This window comes from Rhinatrema bivittatum, chromosome 4, assembly GCF_901001135.1.
Source record: "Rhinatrema bivittatum chromosome 4, aRhiBiv1.1, whole genome shotgun sequence".
NCBI classification, from domain to species: domain Eukaryota; kingdom Metazoa; phylum Chordata; class Amphibia; order Gymnophiona; family Rhinatrematidae; genus Rhinatrema; species Rhinatrema bivittatum.
The window spans coordinates 374,941,606-374,968,025 of NC_042618.1; the positions used below are offsets into that span (position 1 = coordinate 374,941,606).

Genomic DNA, 26,420 nt, shown 5'->3' on the forward strand with positions numbered 1-26,420 from the left:
TAACTTTTGGGGCCTCCAACTTAATATTGCCATGATATTAAGTCGTAGGGTGCACAGAAAAGCAGTTTTTACTGCTTTTCTGTGCACTTTCCCGGTGCCGGCAGAAATTAACACCTACCTTTGGGAAGGCGCTAATTTCTTAAAGTAAAATGTGCGGCTTGGCGGCACATTTTACTTACTGTATCACGCGGGAATACCTAATAGGGCCATCAACATGCATTTGCATGTTGCAGGCGCTATTAGGTTTGGGAGGGTTGGATGCGCGTTTTCGACGCGCTAGCTTTACCCCTTATTCAGAAAGGGGTAATAGACGCATGTTTTCGATGCACTAGCTTTACCCCTTATTCAGTAAGGGGTAATAGTGCGTCGAAAACATGCGTCTATTACCCCTTTCTGAATAAGGGGTAAAGCTAGTGCGTCGAAAACACTCGTCCAATCGTGGGTTAACAGTGCACTCCACCCGAGCGCAATGTACTGTATCGGCCTGTTGGTGAGGAATGTAAGCCTCACTACAAAACCCACTCTAACAGAGCTCCTCTCTCTACAAAATCTCACTTCAACTGCCAGGCACGGCTATTGCTCCGGCCACTACTTATAGGCAAGGCCCACCCACTCAGGCTGCCTCTAGCGGAGGAGCTGAAATGTGGAATTCCTGCAAGATGATCTGTGAATTGCTAGGGATATCTAGTTGCCAACCCATAGGGGGGCACCACATACCTTATTTCCCTGATGACTGCATGGCTGGAACAAAAGGGCAGGTACCACCTGCACCCAGAGGCATTGCTAGGTATGTAAAATATTTGGGGCATGGGACCAAAAGCCCCTCCCTCAAGATTCAGATAGTTAAACATCTCAACAGTCACAATCAGCAGCTTCCCCACCCCCCCTTCCCCCACTCTGGGAACAATCCTATAGACACACATTTGGACATCTTACTTTTTAAAACTCTAAATGGTCTCTCTCTTACATTCCCATGCAGCTGTCATCATGACAGTAGCACTGCAAATATTACAAGAGGCTCTTGAACAGCAATATACCTCGTACTAGAAAAACAAAACAAACTGGACAGCTGTAAATTCCTACATTTCTCACCTGTGTCATAGACAGAGCCTTTCTCTCTCTCTGGGTTGCAATGATATTGTAATAAAGAACACTTTCCATGTCAAAGCTGCAATGTTTGTCGGCCATCTTTCAGTGGTGAGGTGTTGTCATTCTCTAGACCCAAGCCATATCTTTTGTGACAACTTTGTACCTTTTTGAAATTGGTTTGTTCTTTCACGGCACACATCTGATTTATATCTTTGGGGCTTCTCCGGCTAGCACTCCGCCCAGGTCCTGAGCTCTCTAATCCAGAGGGCGGATTTCTTTTTATGGGGGGAGCCTCTCGTTTATGGCCAAGACAGTGGTAAGAAAATCCCGTGTGTGTAGGTAGCTGTGGCCATCCCTGGAGGGTGTTACTGTAACAAAACAGGCAAAACCAGGCACTGGGTGTTAAATAATAATTTACTGATTAGTTAAAGGAAAATTAAAGTCCATTTTTAAATAAGCGTGCAGTTACAGATGATTCATTGTACAGTTAGGGTGTTTCATTCTGGGTAGGTGACCTTTTCTTCAGCAAACTGGTTTAACTTTCCCAATTGATGGTGACAAAGCTTTCCCAGCAGCATACTTGGGATTCTTATGTCAGGGGCCCCCTTCTAGCATAGCTAAAACTGTCCTATCTCAGGCTCCAGCGTCCTGAACACCCAGCCCTGCATCCTGGTTCCTTGTAGATGGAGATCTGGATGGGGTTTCCCTGGTCTTACTTGACTTCTTCTAGTTGTTTTGAAAGGGTGACTCCTCAGGTTGAAGAATCTGTGGCTCTCAGTGGGAAGGGATGGCTTTAAAACCTCCTCACAGCAAAAGACAAAATATTCTCCTAGTCAAAAATCTTCCTAGACTGGTGTTCGTGCTCTCGCAGGTGCTTGCCACAATCATGGGGAGAATGGGCTCACTGATCTTCAGCCCCTGTACTCTGAGTCCAGCCAGCAAGGATGAACTTCCTCAAAGGAGCAAGGTTAACCACAGTCCCTTCCAAAAATAGGATTCTTCTGGCCGTCAGTCGCCTCACACAGCCAAGCCTGTCACAGGTGCTTGCCTCATTCAGGAGTGAATGGGCTCACTGGTCTTCAGTCCTGGAGTGGGAGTCCTGCATGGGGTTTTAGCACAAAGAGCTCCTTACTGTACAAACTAAACTCCTAGAGACCCTCTGGCAGGGTGCGCACAGAGGAGACTCCGCTCAAAAAGCAACAGGCAGGGAGGCCACACCAGGAAGGGTAAAACTTACATCTTTACTGCTTGGTGTCTGCACTGAACTGATTCTAGCCTCAACTTAATATGCAAAATGTCCAGGTTATAAAGCAAAGAGTAACCAATCCCAACTCTCCTAGGAGGGAGGAGGACACAAGGGGATGGAAAGCTCAAGAGGTGTTAAATATGTAGAAATGGAACTAAGAGTATATAGTGGGGGGCTGGGGGGGGGGGTCGGGGGTCCTGCCACATACAGATAGACCCTCACCAAATACAGAATGAGTGACCACAAATTAGAAATGTACAGGCAAAAACTGAAATGGAAAGCTCATAAAGCCAGACTCTACATGCAGTGACACACTGGAGAAATATTTTTAGTTATTTGTAGAAACAGAAATGCATGTCCTGCTGTATTGAACAAAATCCAAATATTTCAGAAATGGATATTCCAAAAGCTGACATATTCTCATCCCTAAACTGAAATAACATACTTTTTTTTTCTGCCTTTCTTGTCTGGACATTTTAATTTTTTTGTGTTAGTCCCAGACTCATTTCCTCTGTCTGCTTCTTTTCCAGTGTCTCATGTCCACTTATATTTTTTCTGTCTTTTGTCTTCTTCAGTTCCTCTCTTACATCTGTCTGACACTGATCTTTCTGTTTTCTCTTTTCTCAGTTTCTCTTTCTTCCTCTTTATCCACTCCTATCTGGATTTCACCCCTCCTCGCTTTTCCTGTCATTCATTAGTCTTAAACTCCCTCTTTCCACCTCTTATCTATGCTTTCAGTCTCCCACTCTCATCGCCTTCCCAGTCCATCTAAATGCTCTCCCTCCCTTCCTAGTCTTCCCTTTCCTCATCTCTTCTTTCCCAGCTCACTTCCCCCTCTTTCACTCAATCCCTAGCCCTCCATTTTCATTCTTTGTACTCACCCCTCCCCAGCCCTCACTGTCCTCTGCCACTGTTTCATCTCCTCTCCAACCCCATCTCCTTGTCACTCATCCGCTCCCCCTGCTTCTATTTCTAACCCCTGTGCAGCCATCTCCTTTCCAAGCCCCATTTCCACCCTCCCTCATCCCCTTCAAAGATCCATCCCTTCCCACTTTCTCTAACTCCCTCCCCATTCTTCCAGGTCTTTCACACCATATCTCAACCTTTTCCCACCCTTCAGACTCCTTCTACTATCCCGTATCTCACATCCACAGCCTAATCTCATAATTACCAAATTATCTAATTACATCCTCATTCATATCCCCACTCAATTACCTTCCCCATTCTCCCCACCCATCCTCAAGTCCCTGCTTAATTCCTGCTCAATCTGAGTGCCTGCGTTGCCCACACATTTGAGTTTCTACTTTCTCCCCCACAATCTGTAAGTTCTTACAGTCCCCTCCTCCTAACCCAACATATCTAGGTGTCCCCTTCATCCCCTAATCTCCACTCTTCCCCTTCTCCCAATCTGGGTGTCCTCACACTCCCTCCCCATTCACCAAATCTTGGGGTCCCCATACCTCTCAGCATAAAGTCTCAATTTTTCTTCTCCCTCCAACCTGGGTGTCCCCACTCTCCCTCCCCTTGCCCCCCAACAATGCTGGGGATCCCCCCAAGTCCATGATCTCGCAAGTCCTCTGGAGCTGCTTTTAAACTTTTTAAAGTGGCTGCTCCCATCTTTGTATCCCCCTCGCCTCACCTCCCTGCTTATTGCCCCTTTCAGAACCTTCCGTGGTGCCGGCACCTTGCCACTTCCTTCAATGACAAGATGTTGGAACTATGGGGCTCTGTATCTATGGTGTCCCGCATGGTTCAAACATCTTGTCACTGAAGTGCACCAGCACAAAGGAAGCAGCCAGGGCACTGGCACTGCATGAGGAGAGGCTAGTTACATGCTTCTGAAAGGGACAAAGAAGAGGGAGGTGAGGGGTTAAAAAGATGGGGGAGGCCATACTAAAAAGTTCAAAGGTGGGTCTTGGGGCGCACTGAGGGAGAGACTCGGGGCTTGGGCCTCATGTGCCCATGCCTAACGATGCTCCTGCCAGCTCCACACACTTGACCCACAAAAATCTTCACCAAACTTAAAACAAATTTTCCAACTATTGTGCCTGAAGTATATTTTGAATCTATAAACTGTTTCAGCTTGCTCCGGCTTTCTCCTAGGTTTCTCTCTGCCTTCTCATTCCTTTTAAAACTTCTTTTCTGGCCTTCCTGTCATTTCTTTATCATTTTTGTTAGTTTTCCTCTATGCGCATATCTCTGTCTGTCAGCTGTCTCTATGTAGTTCATTATTTTCTCTCCTCTACTTAATCTCACCCCCTCCTTTCACTTCCAACCCTATCCTCAATCCTCATCACCTTCCCTCCTCCATGATCCCCTCTGTTCTCACAACTCTTGGTTGACCTCCCATATCAGCCCCTGTCCTTTGTCCCACAAAGCTCTTTTTCTAGTCCTCTTTACCTCTCTATCTCTCTCTCTACCTCCCTCTTAATTTCCTTTTGCCTAGCCTAACCCCTCATCCCAGCTCCTCTTCTTATCACACAGCCTATATCCTCTCTCTCAGCCCCTCACAGCCTATGTCCACTCCGCTCCTTCTCCCACCGCTTCACTATCAGCTCCTCTTCCCCTCATGATTTATGTCCCTCTCCTTTCAGTTTCTCCTCCAGATCCTCACAGCAATGTTCTCTTTCACAATCAATCCTCTTATCTCCCAGCAGTCCTTTCAGCCCCTTTCTTAATCCTTTCCATTATTCCTCTGTCCCCTCTTTCAGACCCTCTTTCCCTTTCCCAGTTCCTCTATCAGTAGCCCTCCCCATCTCCGTTGACCTCGCAAGACAGACCAAAGACAGGAAGCCTGTTTGTCCTCTACTGATGGATCTGCTGCAGCCCATTAGTCAGACATTCCACAGTCAGCCAATAGGATGGAGGGGGAGATGGGATCAATAGGAGGGAGACAGAAACACATCTTTACTGCTCTCACCAGCGGCCCCACAGCACTGAGCTCTCGGCTCTCAGTTCCCGTTTCACAGGAGTTCAGGAGCCAATAATGGAGATGCTGAACCACCTAGAGAGCTGGTGTCTATGTATTCATTAACATTCTATGGATGATGCATCTTCAGTTGCTGGATACTCACATTAGGTGAATCAATTGTTTTTATTGTGGCAAATGAAGAAGCCACTCCAACAATCATGTTGATGTTTTTTCTGTTGCCTTCAGATCCTCGGCTACTGGTATTGCTATTGAACACCTGTAGAAAACTACCATGGCAAAACTGTGTTATAACTTCATCCATGTGAAGTAAAGCTGCTGGACATTGTTAGATAGTAAAGTCTTGAAGAATCCTTGTAAAAAGAGACAAACTGTAGGCATTAAACAAGATCTTGCAGACTTTCATCACTCTAGATAATGAGACATGGGAGAGGTCTAGATGGCAGGGAATAATGATTTTTTTGGAACATTGGCACTTAAAAATAGAAACTGTTCTCTGCATTAGTAATCTATTAATGGGGCAAGTACATTTGTTTTGATTTTTCTTGACCTGGCAGTTTCCTCTTGTTCTTATGTATTTCCAACTCTGTCAGAACCAGGACTAGAATTTGGCACCATGAATCTTAATTTGCAACTACCCAGACATTTATCCTTTGTTTAATATTCCCCTCCCAACATCTGGTCTGGTCATTGCATTGATGGTCCTGGGCCTGGGACCATGCACGAAGGATCATTTCAGAACCCTGCCATTATGGTCTGTGAATCCAGTGACTAGATGTTACCGTTAAGCAATGGTGAGTGCATTGCAGGTACTTTTGCGGTCTGATAGTTTATATAATGACCAAAAATGCTCCTCTGTCTGATGGTGTTCTACCTACAATTGTTATTCATTAAATCTTTTGACACCTTATATGAACTATCAGACTGCAAAACTACCTGCAAAACATGCACCATTTTTTATATTATTTGGTGTGCTTTGCATTTTTTCTACATCCTTTGTGGTGTTAACTGTTAAGCAATGACCATAAAGCTGTATTCATTGCATTCCCAGCCCTGACTGTATTCATTGCTGTATTCATTGCTGTATTCATTGCAATCCCAGCTTTGGGATTGAACCAGGGACCTTCTTTATGGCAGTACATAGTACTGCCACTGAGCAACTGGGCTGGCTCAACAAATACATTTGTTTAAGAAAATACGAGAATGGAATTGAGGCAGCTATTCCTCTTTTTATAGAAAGCATGGTTGAAAGCTGAGCTTCTGAAAGGCGTTTCTCATTAAAGCTGCCAAGTGTTGTGAAAATTTGGGTTGTGTACTGGATGCAATAATAGATCATGAGGTCAATATTCAAAAGTCATTTAGACGGATAACTGGGGCTATGCATTCCTATGGACTACCAGCAACTTTTTAGAGAGGGGTGAGAGCATGTTACAGGGCCTTATGGCCTCAAGGTAGTGCCCTGGGAGCATTGCCAGGCACCTTAGTGGAGTGATGCACCCAGAGAGAGTGAAGGAGGGGGGGGGGGGGGGGGAGGTGTAAGATTGCTACGCCTCCTGAGGTGTAACTAACTTTCCTTGAGTATCATAGTCCAGAAAGTTGTTTTGCGAGCTGTGCTACTTGTTGCCATGCCAATAGTTTCTTTGTGTGTATTTATATGTGATGTAGTTTATGAGCATGCCCACATTACATCTGATTTTTGACCTGGAAAATAATGAGCGAACGTTTGTGATAATCACAGTTTGCATATAGCACATGATAACACTGTACCACATGATTTGCATTATTGCAACTTAGTAAATAGGTCTCAAAGATCACCCATGTTTTATGAATAGAATCCTACATTGCATGTCTGTGTAGAAGACTACACAGAATTAAAAGCAGTCCACCAATTTGGGCAGTTCAAGGATAGAAATATCTTCCCTCCAGTTCTGTAAGAACCATTACTAAGATTATTAGAGTAGCTGTTTGGGAAACTTGTGGGCATTTTCACTTGACATAAGGTTACTGTGTCAAACCTGTTGCAGACTAGAGAGAAAAGAGTAGATGATGGAAGTTTGGTCCTTTTCAAAAAACTGGACTCTTTGGTGTTTGAATAGACAGGATTTTGTGATTCCTATGGCTCCAGGTTAGAAGTGATAGCCTGGAACCATTCCCAGTTTTATTCCCATTAGGTTTATGGATTTGTTAATTCCAAATGCTTAAGATATCAAGGAGTAAAGCTGGGACTGGCTTAGCCTGTCTCTTTTGACAGTCACCTTACCTGGGTGTATCACTGCTACTGTCAGATTGCGAGGCCTAACTATTTCTGTGGGAGTAGTACAGAACATGGAAGAGACTGCCCCATTGTGCTCAAAACTGACGTTATGTGAGCTATAGGACTAAACGTATGAGCAGGGACATTTTACTGAATATCATAGAAGTAAGAAAGTAATTTAGAAAGAAAATTGGCATGCAGATTTTATATTTTCATTGAATTAAATTAAATTTTATAGAATAACGTTTTTTTTTTTTCATTTTGTGACTATGTTTAGTATGTAGGCCATGTTTTCTTTTCAAAACAAAGTTGGTAAATCTTTTCCAAAATTTCTAAATTCATATTCTGAGTTAAGAATATTTTAGTGAGTTATAGATGGCAATATATCATTTTAGAAAAAGTCTAATATTAAGAAATGCTTAAACGTTGTCCCTGAATTGTGCAGAGAATTTTCTAAGGAACGAGAGAAAGCCAAAGCCCGAGGAGACTTTCAGAAGCTGCGTGAGAAACAACAGCTTGAGGAGGACCTGAAGGGTTATTTAGACTGGATTACCCAGGCTGAAGACATTGACCCTGACAACGAGGAGGATGGAGACGAAGATGGCAGACGCAATAGTATGTATCACTTGGTACCACTGCCTAATAAACAACAATAGTAAAAGCTGATAATCAAGAGTAATGACTGAGCAATATCAAGCAGTGACAGAAAAGAATTACTTGATTGCATTTATAATTTCTAAACAGATGATATTGAATGCACTAATTTTATAACTGTTGCATAACAGTTACTACTTCTTCACTTCCTCTTTTATGAAAATGTTAAGGGCTAGATTTTAAAAGCCCTGCGTGCGTAAATCCTGCCGGATTTATGCATGCAGGGCACTTGCGCACCTATTTTGCATAGGCCGCTGGTGCGTGGAAAGCCCCGGGATGCACGTAAGTCCCGGGGCTTTGCTTGGGGGGGCGTGTCGGGGGCAGCGCGGCATTCGGGGGCGTCTTTGGGGGCGTGGCAGCGGTCCTGGGCGGGGCCGGAGGCGTGACGGTGGTCTGGGGGCGGGGCCGAGTGCTCCGGCACAGCGGTCTGTGCCGGGGCAGGGAACCGGCGACGCACGCAAGTTACGCCTGCCAGAGGCAGGCGTAACTCAACAAAATAAGGTAGGGGAGGGGGATTTAGTTAGGGCTGGGGGGTGGGTTAGATAGGGGAAGGGAGGGAAAGGTGGGGGGGGGGACAAAAAAAAAAGTTCTCTCCGAGGTTGCTCCGATTTCAGAGCGGCCTCGGAGGGAACGGAGACACGCTGCGTGGCTCGGCGCGCGCAGGCTGCCGAATCTGCGCAGGCTTGCGCGCACCGACCCTGGATTTTAAAAGATACGCGCGGCTACGTTCGTGTCTTAAAATCCGGCGTACTTTTGTTAGCGCCAGTCGCGCGAACAAAAGTACAAGCGCGCATACTTTTTTAAACTCTGCCCCTAAGTTTATGGTATATACATTGTACTTATATGCAATTAATGTAAACCATTGTGGTCATTTGTTGGAATGACGGTATATAAAAAGCATAAATAAATAATGTCACTATAACTGCCTTTGGGGTGTCTAATATCAGAAATATATTGGGTTTGGCACATGCTGTTATAATATTATCCATTAACTAGCTCAAGAGTGGCCAAATCTACTTCTTCATACACTCCCTGTGTGAAAGTTGAAGAACCCTTGTATTTCTGAAGGTTTGTTATTTAGTAACAACAGGTACAGATGTGGGAGGGAGATATGCCATAGAGATGCCCACTAACTCCAATTCTTGAGGGACATGCTCCGTCTATTTTTATTAAAAGTCTGTTATTTGAGGATTCTGGGATTTATCTTGTTTATGTCAGTATACATTCTTAGAAATGGGAGGTTAAAGAAATAGACTGGAGTTGGTGGACAGCTCTGATGTAAGGCCTTGAAAATTTGAGAATGGCCCTTCATAATTCCTTTGAAATGTAAGGATAATGTGAAGAAGAGAATTTTTTTCATTAATGAACGTTTTCTCTCCCTTGCAGCCCCTGTCAATGGTCATTGAACAGCCTACAGAAAGGGTTCTGATGAAATACCCTTGCTGTGTTCATGTGGTGCACTAGTGTTGTTCCTTTCAGTTCATAAACCCAGAGGTTTATGAAAGTGTGTCTCATGTACCTTTCCATCTGTACCCTTCCCCCATGCTCTCAGCCTGCTTGGTATCCATCCAACCTCTCTTGTCTTCCTCTGCCTTAGGGGAGGTTGAACGGGGTGTGAGTCAGGCTTTTCTTCTCCCCCAGCCTAAACTGTCCCCATACAACATTCCTGTCATCCTCCCTCCTCCCAACCCATTTCTGCCGGTTTCATCTACAATAATCATCTGTGACAGATAGGCACACAGCTCAGAATTTAATAGGCATGTGCATTCATTTGAAACAATATAGACAATATCAGTGACATTATCTATGGTTCATTTCATTTTTAAAGCTAAATGATAGAAAAACACAAATTTTACAGGGCCATTCATCAAAATGCGTTATGGATTTAATGCATGCAATAACGCATGCATTTACTCCAAAATGTACGTGATAATACGATTATCGCATGGCATGAATGCAAATTTTTTGAAGGGATGGGATTGGGGAGGGGTTTGGGTGGGATTAATTAAAATGAGAGGCAATATCACACCATGTGTTACACTACTGCAAAACATCCATAATGCAAATTGCATGAGAGAGAGAGAGAGAGAGAGAAAGTATAAAGCCTTTATAGTATTCAACTATTTATATGCCTATAGGAGGGCCAGCTAATCGGTCGAGGTGAGGTGTTGGTGGTGGTTTAGGGTTCAGGGGGCAGTTTTCCATGCAGAGTGAGACGTACAAACTGCACAGTACGCCTCTAAGAAGATTTGACATCATTTAGAGTGAGGAAAGTCTGACATAGCTGAGATTTCTACTATGTTCTCTCACCCTAGCATGGTAGTACACCGTTAGAGTCCATCAAGCTAGAGTGAGAGAACATAGTAGAAATCTCATCTTTGTGAGACTTTCCTCGCTCCAAATCTTCACCCCATCCATTCATCTTACTTTATCAGGTGCCAGCTTCAGAGCATATGTTCATTTCCCACAGGGTCTTGGTGAATATCAATTCCACATGTTGTTAAAGTGTGGCTGTTATTAAATGTTCTGTTCATTTTTTGTAATTAATCTGAGCTCTGAAAGGGCCTTGGTTTAGAAATTTGATCCTTCAACTAAAATAAAGGCAATGAAGAATATTTAAATAATAGTAATCTTATTAGTTATAAGGATGATACAGCAGAGAGAGCATCAGGGAAAGGTCAAGCGCACAGTAATTAAATGCTATTTTGAAAAATGGCAAACCTAAATTCTCTGCACCTCCAAAAAACTTTTTTTGGAATATTGAATCACAAACAGTCCCAACTCCAAAAATATTCCGTATAAATATTCTTAATTTGTATCCTTATGATTTCTCAATATGAAACAGTTTCTCTTTCTTTTGTTACAATATACTCAAAATCTCAGAACAATAGTATTAGGGAGAAGGTGAAATGTTTCATAAATTTTCATAATATTACTACCATGTAATGTATCAGATAGTTTAATCATGAACTCTCCACCTCCATGAAATGTGCGCTATATGTGAGTTAAAATAAATATTTTTAGAATTTTTTTGTCACTGTTTCTCAAACTTTTTTAACAGCACAATTGTTGCTATAAATTGCTATTAATCTGTTTCACTGAATATTAAATTAAACCAGCTTGATTTAAATTTAGTAGCTGCATTATATGCCGACCTTGGTTTTACAATCCAAATATAACAAATGTCCGACTTATCTTGAATGAGTGTCATGATCCACCTGTGGTTATGCTGCCTCAGTTTACAATCAAGATATAACAAATCACCGACTTATCTTAGGTGAGAGTCGTAGTCCACCGTAGTTGTCCACCTGACAAGGCCTTGTTTCAGACCCGGTAGGGTCTTTCCTCAGGAGATGTATTTATCCTGCTAGATTTTGAAAAATGAAGCATGGGAAAACAAAATAAAGTCAGAAACTGAAAACAAAGAAAACATTTTTAGTTTGGGGTTTTTTTTTAGCAATCACAATTCCCATTAGAGATCTTTACCAGAGAATGTGGACTCCATAGATACTGTAAGTCTAGTTTTGTAGACTGATTTGTTGTTTGTTTGTTTTTTTACTTTATTTTTAATGAATTTAAGGTTGATAACACAAAAAAACACTTGCATAATAAACATAAGAGATAACATAAAAGAAAAAAAAAAGGAAAAATAAAATTGAGGAAAATATGTACCTCTCAGATAATGGGAAAGGAAAAATGGGGGGGAGCAAGAAAAAGGATCTAGACAAAAAGAAATAATTAAAAAGTACAAATCTGAGAGGAAAACAACATCAAAAAAAGTAAAACTCCTCCAATATCAGGATCTTCATTAGCCATTATCTGTGTGAGAGCCCAAAAAGAATCTTAATTGAGGAGGCTCAAAAAAACATGTATATTTATTTCCTAGAGGAAAATTTCACCAGGCATTTGCATGGATAACACAAAAGAAACTGTGCACCTGTGGCCAGAACTTCTTGGTGCACAGACAAAAAAAATGTTTTCCTTCGTCCTTGAGATATACGAGTAATATCAAGGTACCCCCAGATCTGTTGGCCAAAAAACAATGATAATCGGTTGCGAAAAAATAATCTTAGGAAAGAATCCCGGTCCTGGGGAAAAACAAAAGAGACCAAAAGAGTTTGGACTGATTTGTTTTAATAAAGCTTTTTATTTCCATTTTGGCAAACTAGGAATAATTACTTTCAGTATTTCCTTCCTGTAGTGCTAAAATTGGGGATGTGAATGAAGTTCAAATCACCGAAAAAGTGATAGATTTAAAGGAAAGCTACAGGAGAGCACTTGTGGTGGTGGCGGCTCCCACTTAACTTATTTGTGGTTGTAAAACTTTGTAAACAGTAGGGATGTGCACTAGGGGGTAGATTTTAAAAACATACATGCGCGCATCTATGTGTGTTTGCTACCCAGCACGCGCACGTGGACGCGTGATTTTATAACATGTGTGCCTCACCACACATATGCTATAAAATCCAGGGCGGCGCGCAGAAGGGGGAGGTTGAAAAAGGCAATTTATGTGCGGTGATGAGATCGAGCCTCCCCCAGTTCCCTCCCAGTCCGTTCCAATTAAGGAGCGGACTGGGAGGGACCTTTCCTTACCCCCCTGCCTACCCTCCCTCCCTCTTCCCCTCTCCTCGCCGACCCCTTGAAAGGCCCTACCTTTTTTTTTTCTTTGTTTTACAACTTTTATGCCGGCAGGCGATCCCCCGACACAGTGGCAAATGGCTGCTGAACCGGCCGCCTCCAGCCCCGCCCCACCCCCTGGACCGCCCCTTTTCTTCGGCCAGGCTCCTGTGAGTGTAACGAGGGTTACTCTCGCGGCCAGGCCCCTTTTAAAATGCACGCGGCACGTGCAAGGCCCGGCCGTGCACGTAACCCCCGTTTTTTTACGCACGCCGGCCATTTAAAATTGGGCCATGATTTTTATTGTGTCATTTTTGTTTTGGGTTGTTATCTGTTTTATTTCGTTTTTAAAATGGTTCGGGTTTCCCTAATTTCAGAATTAGTGCGTATTAACTGTATATTAGCGTGCACTAAGTCCCCTTAGTGCGCACTAACACAAAATACTAATTTTTATGAAATTTCATTTTTTGTTTTGTGGCGCTTCCGAATCAAGGCGAATAGACAATTTATTTGCCATTGTTTATTTTGTTTAAAACGAATGCACATCCTTAGTAAACTGTTTCTCCCTTAAGTGCTGGCACTGTGCTGCTGCTGGCTCAGATGTGAAACCAGAGCCATTCTAGAGGGGTAAAAGGCAACCCTGGACAAAAATTGTCTATGGTGCTCTTCCTTCTCTAGACATGTTCTCTCTCCCTCCCTCTCTTCCTCCAGGAATCGTCCATCTCTCCCCCCCCCCCCCCTCCTCAAGATCTTCGCTGAGATCTGTGGATTGGCGGGATATACATTTTATAAATAAATGAATGACATTTTCTCCCTCTTCTCCCTCTCTTTCTAAGCATTCTAACTCCACCTTCTTTCCTTCCTCTCCCCCTTCAGGAATTCTCTCCCTTTCTCCCCCACTTCCATCCATTCAATCTCTCGTTTCTCCCTCTAGGCATTTTCATCTCTTTTTTCTTCCATGCATTCTATAATGAGGTAGGGTGAGGCGGCCGCTTCAGGTGGCAAAATTTAGGAGCAGCAAAAAGTGCCCTCCAAAACGCTCAGGGACTTGCCTCTCCCTGCCTGCTGATATATATTTAACTAAATGTTGGAGGGGTTTTCCTCCAAGATAAGTTCTTGGAGGAGAAGTCCATTACCTGCTATTAAGTTCACTTAGAGAATAGCCACTGCCATTAGCAATGGTTACATGGAATAGACTTAGTTTTTGGGTACTTGCCAGGTTCTTATGGCCTGGATTGGCCATTGTTGGAAACAGGATGCTGGGCTTGATGGACCCTTGGTCTGACCCAGTATGGCATTTTCTTATGTTCTTATGTTCCAATTCCCTGCTGATGAACAAAATAGAAGAAGACCCTGTGAACAGTCCAGCGCAGCAGTACATTTGCTATCTAGCCTGAAGGAACTGTGGTTTCACTCCACAGCCTATGGTGTCACTACACTATGAGAAATTGCATAAGCGCTTCCCCTTTCCCTCCTTCAGCAACAGCTTGTGCCTCGAGTCTCCTTCTTCAGACTTCTGCCCGTGGTGCGCAAATAAAGGCTGCCGGCAGCTCTCCTTCATCCCGCCGTGTGCAATTGATGGCCCCGGCAACTCTCCTCCCTCCTGGGGTGCGCAATTAAAGGTCACAGCATCTCTACTCCATCCCACAATGAACAATTAAAGGCTGCCGGCGCCTTTCCTCCTTTCCGCAGTTCACAATTAGCTGCCAGCACCTCTCCTCCCTCCAGCGGCAGACAGAAAAAGCCCATTCGGGGCATTAGTATCTCCCCTCTCACCCACTGTGAAACAAAGAAAGGCCCGAGAGGCTATCGACACCTCCTCTCCTGCCACAGTGAATAAAGGCCCAGCAGAGCTGGGCCTTTATTCACTGTGGAGGGCACTTTAGGCATAAGGAAAGGCCTAGCAGGGTGTCATCTGAAGGAGAGGCTCCAGCCTGAGAGTGCCAGTGACAGAGAGGGAGAGAGCACCAGTAAGTGAGAGACAGCTTGTGTGTGTATATGAGAGGGAAAATCTGAGACAGCTTGTTTGTGTGAGAAGGAGAGAGTGCCAGTGAGTGAGAGCTTGTGTGTGATAGAGAGCTTTGTGTGTGTGTATGTGTATGTGTGTGAGAGAGAGAGAATGAGAGATTGATGAATGCTTGTGTGTGTTAGAGATGGAGAGAGCTCCAGTAAGTGAGAGACATCTTGTATGTCTTTGTGTGTGTGTGAGAGGGAAAGAGTGCCAGCGAGTGAGAAAGAGAGTGAGTGTAAGACAGCTTTTGTGCATGTGACAGTGAGGGAGAGAACACCAGTAAGTGAGAGTGACCACCAGTGAATAAGGGAGAGCTTGTGTGTGAGAGAAACAGGGTTAGAGAGCCTATGCATGTGAAAGTGAGGGGGAGAGAGCCAGTGAATGTAAGAGAGCCTTTGTGTGAGAGAGCCTTTGCTTGTGTGTGTGTGTGTGAGAGAGTATGTGCATGAGAGTGAACATGTGTGAGAGATAACAAACAAATGTGTATGTTAGGGAGTGTGTGTATAGAGAGAGAGAGGATAAAGTATGCAGCCTCTCTCTCCCAAACTAGTCCAGGGTAAATGGAAATCAAAAGTTCACAAGGTATGGAGATCATAGGATAATTTTTAGCCTTGTTTTAAATATTGGACTTTATTTGATGTATCTGTTGTTTTGAAATACTTTATTGGTGTTTGGTAAATTCAAATAAATTTTTATATGAGTTAATTATTGGATGTTATTCTATTCGACTCCTGTTTTGAAATATTTATTCTTATTAGTATGGTTTTCCTATTATGATGATTTATATTTCATGGTTTTATTGTTTGTTTTGTGAGTAATGGTGATATTTCTGTTTTTCCTTTCTTGAACAATATACACTGTCTGACTTGTTGCAATTTCCAACTGCATGTTTCTATACTTTATGATCATTTTTTTCTGTCTATGTTCTGCATGTGTAACCTAGGTGAGGTATTTTACTAGTATATAGTTTCTCTGTAGGTAACCATGGCAGCCTGTCTTGTTCTGCTTTTCTAGTAGATGGCGTTTTTGTTTAGGATCTGGAGTAATATTTGCTAGAGATGTGATCAGGGGCGGATTGTAGGAAAATATCAGCCCGGGGGATTTTTTCAAAACAGGCCCATGTGATTCACTGACTCACAAAAGCACACCAAGCTGACCCTTGAGAGATACATTATGTGACCTGGAACACAAACACCTTAACTGTCAACCTGAGCCAAAAAAATCTTCAACACAAATTTCAAATTTTTCATAAATAACCAAGAAGTAGAGCACATTCTAGACCAAGCATGAGCAAATTTGATTGAGCTCCCATCCTCCCCAAGTCTGGTTACATTTCTCCTGGTTGTTAAACCAATCAGCTGAATCAGTTGCTAAGTAGTGAGACAACCACACACTCTGTCTCTCTCAGACACGCACACACACACACATGCAGATTTTGTGATACATTTTATAGAAGAGATAGTTGTACATATATACAAACACTTTATTGAGGCAGCTTTTGAGAACAGAGTCCACTTCGTCAGATGCATGCAGCATCTCAGCTCACCTCCTCAAGCCCTAAATTTTCATTCTCCCACTTTACCCATCAGTCCCCACTTACCTTTCCCCATCCCATCTCATCTCCCGGGCAGCATGCCTACTGTCCTATACCCATCCTCCCTCCTCCAAGCCTCTCTCTCCTGCCAGTCCCCATTTTTCTCTCCCTATCTGGGGCTGTGCTCTCTCCCTCTTACACTACCCCTTAATCTCTTGAATCTCTTGCTCTACACCTTAATCCTGCTGGCTCTACATTTCCTCAGTCTCTCACCCCCCACCAGTCTTGAGTTCCCACGTTTCCTGGCTCCCCACTCAGGGCTTCTCTCCCCTTCCCCAGTTTCCAATTTACCTTCACCCAATCCTCAAATTCCTGCTTTAATCCCCCAATTACTCCAGCCTTTGTTTTTGCAGATAATCTCAGTTTACCTACATGCAGGCACACTTTCTCTCACATACACATGGAAGCTCTTTCTTTCATACACACACACACAGTATCTCTCCCCTTCTCTCTCTCTCTCTCATACACACATACAGGCTCTTTCATATACACATAAAACATAGACTCATACACTTGCAGGATCTCTCACACATACACACAATCTCTCTCACACACACAGACACACACAAACATGATTTCCAATTTCCGCTTTCTCCTGGGCCTTGTCTTCAGCCGTTATGGAGTGGCTGTGCTCTCCTCACTACAGCAGGGGAGATGGGAGGAGGCCATTGCTTTTAGTGGCCCTGCAATTGCGCTGCAGCTGCTGTCTTCCTATGGCTCTGCTATTCCTGATTAGGGGGGGGCTCTGCGCAACTGTGCAGGCCTTGGTGAGTTGGGCACCATCGCGGCCCCACTGAGCTTTTCTTTCCCGCCAAACTTTTATTCAGGCCGTAGCAGGTTGGATTCCATTGCGGCCCCGCCGAGCTCTGCTTCCCCGCCGATCCTTTCTTCGGACCGCGGTCCCACCGAGCTCTGCTTCCCTGCCGATCCTTTCTTCGGGCCTTGGTCCCACTGAGCTCTGCTTCCCCGCCGAGCTCTGTTTCTCTCCCAAATCTTCCTTCAGGCCGTGGCAGCCACTCTTCTTTACTTTGGCTGCAGGCGTTCTGAGCAGGAGCTTTAAAAAGTCATGTGACATGAACCTCCGGCCCACCGGGGGATGCCCGATCCCCTGATAAGCCAATCTGCCCCTGGATGTGATTCAGCCGACCCCGGTTCGGCATTCGTTATTGACCCGCCATGGGAAATTTAATTTTCCGCGGTTCGGGCCCATTTTTTTTCGGCTGCCCCGAACCAAAAAAACCCCAAAATGCCCCAGCCCTTCAGATTTAATTAATTACAATCCCCCACCCTCCTGACCCCTCCAAAACTTGCCTAAAGTCCCTGGTGGTCCAGCGGGGGGTCCCGGGAGCGATCTCCCGCTCTCAGGCCGTCAGCTGCCAGTAAACAAAATGGCGCCGGTGGCCCTTTTCCCTTAACATGTGACAGGGGCTATCGGTGCCATTGGCCGGCCTCTGTCACATGGTAGGAGCAATGGACAGCCGGCACCATCTTAAAAAATGGCGCGGGCCATCCATTGCTACTACCATGTGATAGGGGCCGGCCAATGGCACCAATAACCCCTGTCACATGGTAAGCGCAAAGGGCCATTGGTGCCATTTTTATTAGTGGCAGCCAATGGCCCAAGAGGGGGAAATTGGAGCAGCCTCAGAGGGAACTTCCCTACCCCTCCACCCCACCTTCCCTTTCCTTCCCCCGTACCTTTTTCTTTGTTTTCCTTTTATTTCCAAACTTACTTCAGCCCTGGGGCTGAAGTAAATTGCGCGCGCCGGCCAACTGCCGGCAAGTGATCCCCGGCACAGTGGCCATGCGGAGGCCTCCGGCCACGCCCCTGCCCCTGGACTTCCCCACCCCTTTGCAAGCCCCGGGACTTACACGCGTCCCGGGGCTTTATGCGCATCGCCGGGCCTTTTGAAAATAGGTCCGGCGCGTGTATGACCAGTTAAGCGCATAAATCTTTGAAAATCCGGCCCAATATATTTTCTTTTATTTATTTGTTAAAATTTTTATACCGCTATTCAGTCGAGCCATCATAGCGGTTTACATCTTATTTAAAAGATTACAATGTACAAACGTAAATATAGCCTAACTTAAACAAAAAAGCATAAAACACAGCATCCTACATACAACGGAGTAAAACAGTATACTAAAATTATTTAAAAGAAATTAGAATAAGATATAATAAAAGGATTGAATAAAAGATTCTTTGCCTATTTTCCTTCCAGATTCTTAAAAGCAATATCAAACAGTCATGTTTTCAGATTTTTTCTGAACAATTTTACATCTGCTTGCAATCTCAGTTCCACTGGGAGTGTTTTGATATCTTTACTACAGAAGACTGTATTTTGAATGCCCTTTTTCATGTAAAATTAGTTATTATAAATGCAAAATTTGTCATTGTGGGTGGTGAGGGCAAGGGGGTGTGGACACCAGGCTGGACAGGGCTTAGTCTGCCTTATGACCTTGCGACGGCTCAGAGAGCGTGCGCCACCCACAGACCACCACCATTTACCTCTCTTCCACTTCTCCTGGGGGGGGGGGGGGGGTGGAATTCTGGGGAAAGGTGGGAGGCAGGTCTTAGGGTTCCTGGGAGTATGGCGAGTTTGCCAGATTCCTAAAAACATTATCACTCTGCCACTTCTCTGGGAACTCTGACCCCTTCTTTCCCGTTCTGCAACATTTCAAATCACTAAAAGGGCCAGACTGCATAGAGACTCCCTTCTTGATGATTTGACTTGTGCCATTCCCTGGCGGGGTGAGGACAGGTGGGGCTGGGGGAGCACCATCTTATCCCTCACCTCAGGCAGCAGATTCTCTTGAGCCGCCCCTGCTCCCTCTTCTGCATTACCTCCCTTCAGGCATTCTCCATCCCCCCCCCCCCCCCCCACCCTTCCCTTTAGGCATTCTCTCTCCCCTTTCATGCACATCTTCTCTTATTCTTTCTCTACCACCTTCCCATCTATGACTTTATTATTTTACAAACTTTAAATAACAAAACCAATTTACTGTATATCAATACAGAATTTCGATACACTGCCCATCTATGATTTTTAATTGATCTGTAAAACATGTACAGCAGCAGAAACATACAGTTATACTTTCATAGGTGAACTTCGATGTACATAATATACAAATTATAGAATCACCTCAGCAGCAACACAAACTTTCCATTCCCAGGCACTTTGGAAATAATACAATACTCAACAAAAAAAACATTCAGAACCTATATAGCAAATGTCATACCAAAATAGCACTAACTCCCATGACTCAAACAGCAAAAATCCTACCAATAAAAGGGAACACTAGAAATATTACACCAGGCCCTAAAACACCTCCTACTGGGAAAACAGAATAAGTCAGAGTGCCACAGATCCTTATACAGAAACTAAACATATATGCAAACCAATGACAGACCCTCACCTAATACAGAATAAGGAACCACAAATTAGAAACATGTAGAAACTGAATTGGAAGCTAGACTCTACTCCTCCACTCCCCCCCCCCCCCCGCCTCTTAGCCTCTTCAGCCTCCCCCCCCCCGCCTTCTTTACCATATCAATCTCTCCTTTACCTTTACCTCCCCTCTCGCATATTTTCTCCCCCCCTTTCCCTCTCCCCTCACCCCTCCCCCCAACGTTGTAAATAAGTTCACATATGTAATATGTAATTTTAAACCCATATCTTTCCAATTAAGTTATCCATGCTTGCTTTCTCTTTTCTCTCGTTCTTCGCTTTTTACCTTGTTCCTTTTATCCAATTATTATCCAATTCTCCCAGTTAAACCCCCCTTGTTCAATGTAATTTCCTTTGTCAGTTAATTGTGAACCGACATGATGTGTCCTACGAATGCCGGTATATAAAAATGTTAAATAAATAAATAAAATAAACATGCAGTGCAAAACTGGACAGAGAAACTGAAATGCACTTCCTCCTTACTGTGCAAAATATAAAGAGATCAGAGCTGCATAGTCCTATGCTGACATATTCCAATCACTAAATTTTATAATAAAACATTTTCTACTTTGTTTGGGTTTATTTTTTTCTAATCATGTTTGGCCTGGCCTTTTTTTTTCTGTTTTCAGTGCCTTCTCCATTTCCCTTTTCCAGTGTCTCCTTTCCATTTTCTCCTCTTGTTTGTGTCATGTCCTCTCCTACATCTGTCTCTGAAATTGATATTTTCCTTTCATCTCATTTCTCTGCCTCTCTGTTTACTCATAGCTAGATTTCACCCTGCCTTTTCCCTCTTCGGTTCTCCTTAGCTCTTCAACCCCCTACAACTCTCCCCTCTCTCTCTCCCAACCCTTTATCTCCCCTTCATTGATTTCCTCATATTTGGCTCCCTTGTCCTTATTCCCCCCACCCCCACCCCACCGCACCCCACCCCACCCCACAACTAGTGCTTCCTTTGTGGCTCTTATCCTCCACCATTCCCAAGATGACTCTCTCACTAACAAAATTCCCTTTAAGCTTCCCCATCCACATCTCTTTATCTTTGGTTTCTTGCCATTCTCCGTTTATTTTAATGTCTTGTGCCCTCCCCCCCCCCCCCCCCCCTATCACCTCTCCCCATCCTACTTCTGTCTCTGAACCTCATTGTCATTCTCGGTCCTCACAATTTCTCTGAGTGGAGGAATAGCCTGGTGGTTAGAGCATCAAGTTGCAAATCAGGGAAGCCAGGATACAAATCCTGCTGCTGCTCCTTGTGAACCTTGGGCAAGTCACTTCACCCTTCATTGCCTCAGGTACAAACATAGGAGCTCATTCACAAAACTGTGTTAGTCCATTTACTGCACGGTAAACACACCATGCAGTAAATGGCCTTATGTAGAGATAACATGAAGTATTTGAAATACCTCATCTTATTCTGCTGCCAGCACCCTCATACCTCTGGAGGCGGCAGTAATAAGAAAAAAAAATTTAATATCCCAACCCACCAATCCCTCTTCAAATATAAAATCTGTCCCCGGAGGCCAGGACTCCCACCCTCCAGACCACTCCAGACCTTACAGTTTTATTCCTGTTGGTGCAGTTGGGGCCCAGAGCACCGACTAGGCTCCAGCATCATTTTGAAAAATGCTGCAACTTAGTAAATGAGCCTATTAGATTGTAAGCCCTTTGGGGATAGGGAAGTATGTACAGTTCCTGATTGTTATCCACTTTACTATGAAAAGCAGAATATAAATAAATAAATATTGTCATCTCATCTACCTACCAACTTTCCATTTCCCAGTTCTGTTCCCCTACACCAGTCCTTGTTCTCCTCTCTCTCACCAGCTTCCCATTCTCACTCCTTCTCCACCCTCCTATTTCTTCTTCTTTTTCACCCACTCTATAGTTCCATATTTCTACCCTCTGCACTCACCCTCTCCCCAGTCCTTATCTAGTTCTGTCTCCCATCCTGTCACCAGCTTAGGCTCCTTTCCAGTCATTCACCTTCTCACCTGGCTCCAGTTCTTTCTTCTGTCAAAATGCGTCCTCCCCCCACTTCATCCCCTCCATCCCTAAACCCCAGTCCAGCTCCCTCCATCCCCATGGCTTTTCTCTCTCTCTGCTCCCTCTTACTCCCCAGACTTTATCTGTCTCAGTCCTGATCCCTTGTACGCTTTCAATTTTCCCTCCATCCAAAATGTGGCCCTTTCCGTCAGTCTCACCAGATCCTGTCCTCTCCCAATTTCTTCCACTATCAGTGGTCCTCTATTTCAGTATTTCCCAACGCTCTCCTGAAGGCACCTTTATCCAGTTGGCATGGGACAGATTTGCAAACACTGAGTGTCCAATGTATACTAATCATTTCATGCATACTCATTAAGGATATCCTGAAAACATGACTGGTAAGGCATGCCTCCAGGAGAGGGCTGGGAAACGCTGTTCTGTCTCCTCCTCCCAAGCCTGGGTCCTCTATCCTGACTTCTCCTCTCTCTCTCTTTCTCCCTGCCTCCACATCCCGTGTATGTTTCCTACTACTTGTCCTTCCCACCGATCCATGTACAGTCTTCCTCTCCCTGCCCTCCCCAACCTCCATCTCTTGTACATCTCCCTCCCTGTCCATGCATTACCGCATGTTGGTCTCCGTCTCCCTGCTCCCCTTCCACCATCTCATGTAGCTCTTCCACCCCCCCCCCCCCACTGCATGTAGGTTTCCCTCTCCCCCCCCCTCCAATTCCTGCTGTTTTCAATCTTCTCCTCTTTCTCCTGGCAGCCATATCCCTAGTTCTTATTTGGATTCACCTATGGCTGGCAGGAGCAGTGCTGGATAGTGCATCAGTTTCCTTTGCACATGGTGCCAGTCTTGCAGTGTGAGCCGGGAGACGTATTGGGTATTGAAGCTCACATCACAAAACTGGCTCCATGCAGTATAGGAAGCTGATGTGTTTTTAAGCAGCGCTAAATTTTCTGTTGGCTATGCATGTGGCAGGATTTGGCATGGAGGCAGATCTGTCCCAACCCAATGGGAAATGCTAGCAGCACCTGAGGTGTTCCTCATCTCTTGACACCCCAAGCAACCATCTAGCTTGCCCTACCCAAAAGAGGGCCATGTGTAAATCATTTGCCCATGCACAATAAAAAAAATAAATCTCCCCTCCTTTTAGTTGCTGTGAATTTTATTCCTGAGCTTCCTAGCTTTCAACTTGTTTTTATTTAAAAAATAATTTTCAGTTCATTGCTCCAGGGATTTTGTCCTGGGATTCAAACTTGTGATAATACCATCCTTTGCTATGCAGAGCTGATTGTCTACCCAGCATATGTTTAAAATTCATTTGTGGGTTAATGTGTTCAAACCGCCTTACACACAGAACCTGATTCATACCTTTCATTTGCTTGGATGTCGCTTGTGATGGAAAAAGGGCTTTGCAAACCTCATCAGCCCGCTGCTATACCATGCAGATGAAAATTTGAATCTGGTCCCTGATGATGACAACTTAGCGTCATTGGCCTTTAGTTGTTTTCACCAAGTTGTGCACCAGTCCAAAATGATGTGCCATTCATATTGGTGTTGTTGTTGTTGCTAATTTCATTTTTACATTCTTGCTGATGTATTAATCTGTGCACTGGGGCTTTTGTTACCTTCTCCCATCTTGTTGCTGCTGCCCTCTGCTGTTTGAACGGTGGCCTTGCATGCATTTCACATTTGAAGGGGTTACGCTGGAAGACTTGCTGGGAGAAAAAAAGAAAAGCTTGTTTAGCTTCTTTAACCGTTCTGTCAAACATGGTAAAGTTTGTTCTATTTTGTGGTGCAACTTCCTTTTTCTACAGATGATCCTCCTTATGCTTGCATGTGTATTGTTTTAATGACTTCTTTATTGTTTGGGGTGACAGCGTGTATAATGGTTCCTTTGCTATAATAAATGCATGGTTCAGAATAACTGGTGCAGCGATGCTTTTCCATCTAATTCAGATTTTAGTGGATTATACTAAAGAAGTGGATGTTTATCATAGTGTGTTCTGATAGGCTCAGTATAGTGTTCACTTTTGAAAATGTGGCCCAGTGATTAGAATAATGGGTAATCAGGAGATCAGAGTTTAAATTCTCCTTTTCCCATTGATGTTCATTTTGACTGTAGGCAAATAATGCACCCACTTAGACTATGTCTTTGTCTGGAGCAGGGACTTATTGTTCCTGAATATAATTTATTGTAAAGCACCCTGATTTAGGGTGCTATATAAATGCTGAAATAATAAAATATATATATACACTTTGTTCCTCATCTGAAAGCCTCTCCTGTGGTCACTTACTTGATCTGAGAAGGTGAGAGTACTGTTTCCTGGGCAACTAGTCAATGGTTTATTTTTCACCCTTCCACCTCTCCCCCCCCCCCCCCCCAGGTCATAATTTTTGATATATAGATTATTACTCCCGTTCAGAGGAAAATCTTTGAAATAAAGGTCAGTTAGTGATTTAGAATAACATTCAACTAAGTCTGATGTTAGTGACTGACTAATTTTAGTCCTGTTGCTGGTTATTCACTAACTAACATTAATCACCCAGTAATCAAATTTAAAAACCATAGATTGAAAAGATATTTAATACAGTTAAAAAACCGTAGTCCAATTTAACAGCCCTTAGATTGAGACCTTACCATTTCTTAATCAGCTTTTAATACTTTAGCAGCTCAACAAATTAAGATGCAGACAGAGGCCCAGCAGCTAGATGGGGGCTATCAGTTAATAAATCTTCTACCTGTTGGTGAGAGGTTGTATGTATACACCTGGTGCAATAAGCTTCTGGCTTTCACAGAACGAGTCCGGTCTCTGGAGGCTAGAATGGCAGAGTACAGATAGTGGATCTTCAAGCTCCTTGTTTCTCCTCCTCTCCCAGTCGTCATTCTGCTACCACAGTATGGATGCCAAATAAGAAGTACCCAGTTATTGGTTAGGAGTATGAAGACTGGGAGGGGAAGAGAAAGAGGGAGCTTGAACGTCCTCTAATTCATGTTTTGCTCAGCTAAGTGATGATTTATGAAGAGGTTTGACATTAATCCTCAACTACAATAAGGGCAGAGCTCTTATAGGAAATTTCCATCATGAACTGGAGGCACAGTCTAGTGATTAGAGCAGCAAACTGGTAAATCAGGGTTCAAATGCTGCTTCTCCAGCTGATGCTCCTAGTGACGTTGGGCAAGTCACTTCAATCTCTGTTGCCATAATTACAAACGTAGGCCTGGATTCACTCTTCTCACAGAGAAGAGTGAATCGTGCGGTACCGGGGGGCGGGGAGGCAAAGCGGAGGGGCGGGCCTATGAAAGCCGGCAGCCATCGCACCACTGCGGTGCGCTGGCTGCCGGCATTCGCACCGAATAACTAAACCATAAAAGGTTTAGTTATTCGGCGCAAAACTGGTGGCGATAAGGGGCCTTACCTTTTGCCGCCAGCGATGTCTCCGCAGCGTGGGCCTTGGTGCCGCCCTGACTCCTCTTCCGAGGCCGACTCTGCCCAGACTCCACCCCGATCACCCTATCATACGCATGTGAAAGCTATTGAAAATGACCCCCTTAGGGCTTTTCTCCCATTCCTGGTAAGAGAGGCCCTTAGATTGTAATCCCTCTGGGGCAAGAAACTACCAACTGTGCCTAAATTTGTAACTTGCCTTGAGCTTGAATTTGTAAAGGTGAGTAATTATATCTAAGGAAAAAAAAAAAAGATCAAGGTTCCACTGAGGTCATTTTATTAACTCCCAGTTAATTAACCTATGCTTGTATTTTAGAAACAGGACAGATTTTTTTTTCAAAAGTGGTCCCCCATGTTTCTAATCTCTTGGTACAGTAAAGAGCATCCTACTTATGACCAACGTTAGTTTTGCTGCATACGGGAGGCACTGCTACTTTAAAACATAACAGCTTGTTTTCTAGCCCATAAAATGACACTGTGCTCTCTAAAATCACATTAGAACAAATTAGAGCTTTGACATTTGGCTCTGTCAGGCATTGTTCATACTAGAATTTGAAACAGAGCCCTTCTTGCAAGCCTGTGCCCCCACTCTTGAAAAAGGCTGTCTGACATGTAACAGAACTGTCTTTATGCCTCACCTTTTTGGTACCACATTTCATATATTTAATTATCATATCCCTGTGCCCGATATGCCTTTACCTAATTGTACCTTGTTCGGATTTTACATCCGTTCGACAATACAAAAGGGTAATCCTATCGTAGAATCTAACATCATGTAACTTGCTTTGGGCTTTTTAGTTGGAAAAGCATGTGAGAAAGAAATAATGATGATGATGAAAGGAATTATTGGCACAATAGAACTTATTGATTGAAAAGCAGCTACAGCCTAGCTTCAGCTGACAGGTCTGACCCAGATGCTGTGTGTGCTAGGCTTTGGGAAATTTCAAGCTGAGCAGTACAGCTTACATATTATACAGCTGTACCTCCAAACACCTTTAGCTATGTAAAAGATGGCTGAGGTTTTACTTGTGTTGTTAATAAGGGAAACTTGCATATCAATTATGTTTTTAATCTGGAGTTTTATCTTATGCATAGTTAAAGAAGATGGACAAGAAAATAGAATAAATGATTAATAAAAAAAAAA

General features: G+C 43.9%; 1 protein-coding gene across 13 annotated transcripts in view; it reads left to right on the forward strand.

Annotated features, from left to right (window-relative positions):
* Window positions 1–26,420, forward strand: part of CACNA1D (calcium voltage-gated channel subunit alpha1 D) — a 513,308-nt gene that overhangs the window by 252,832 nt on the left and 234,056 nt on the right. For all 13 annotated transcript variants that reach the window (XM_029600875.1, XM_029600887.1, XM_029600877.1 and 10 more), the window contains one exon: window positions 7,964–8,133. In XM_029600875.1, coding sequence (XP_029456735.1) covers window positions 7,964–8,133 — 170 coding nt within the window. The remainder of the gene's footprint in view (window positions 1–7,963; window positions 8,134–26,420) is intronic.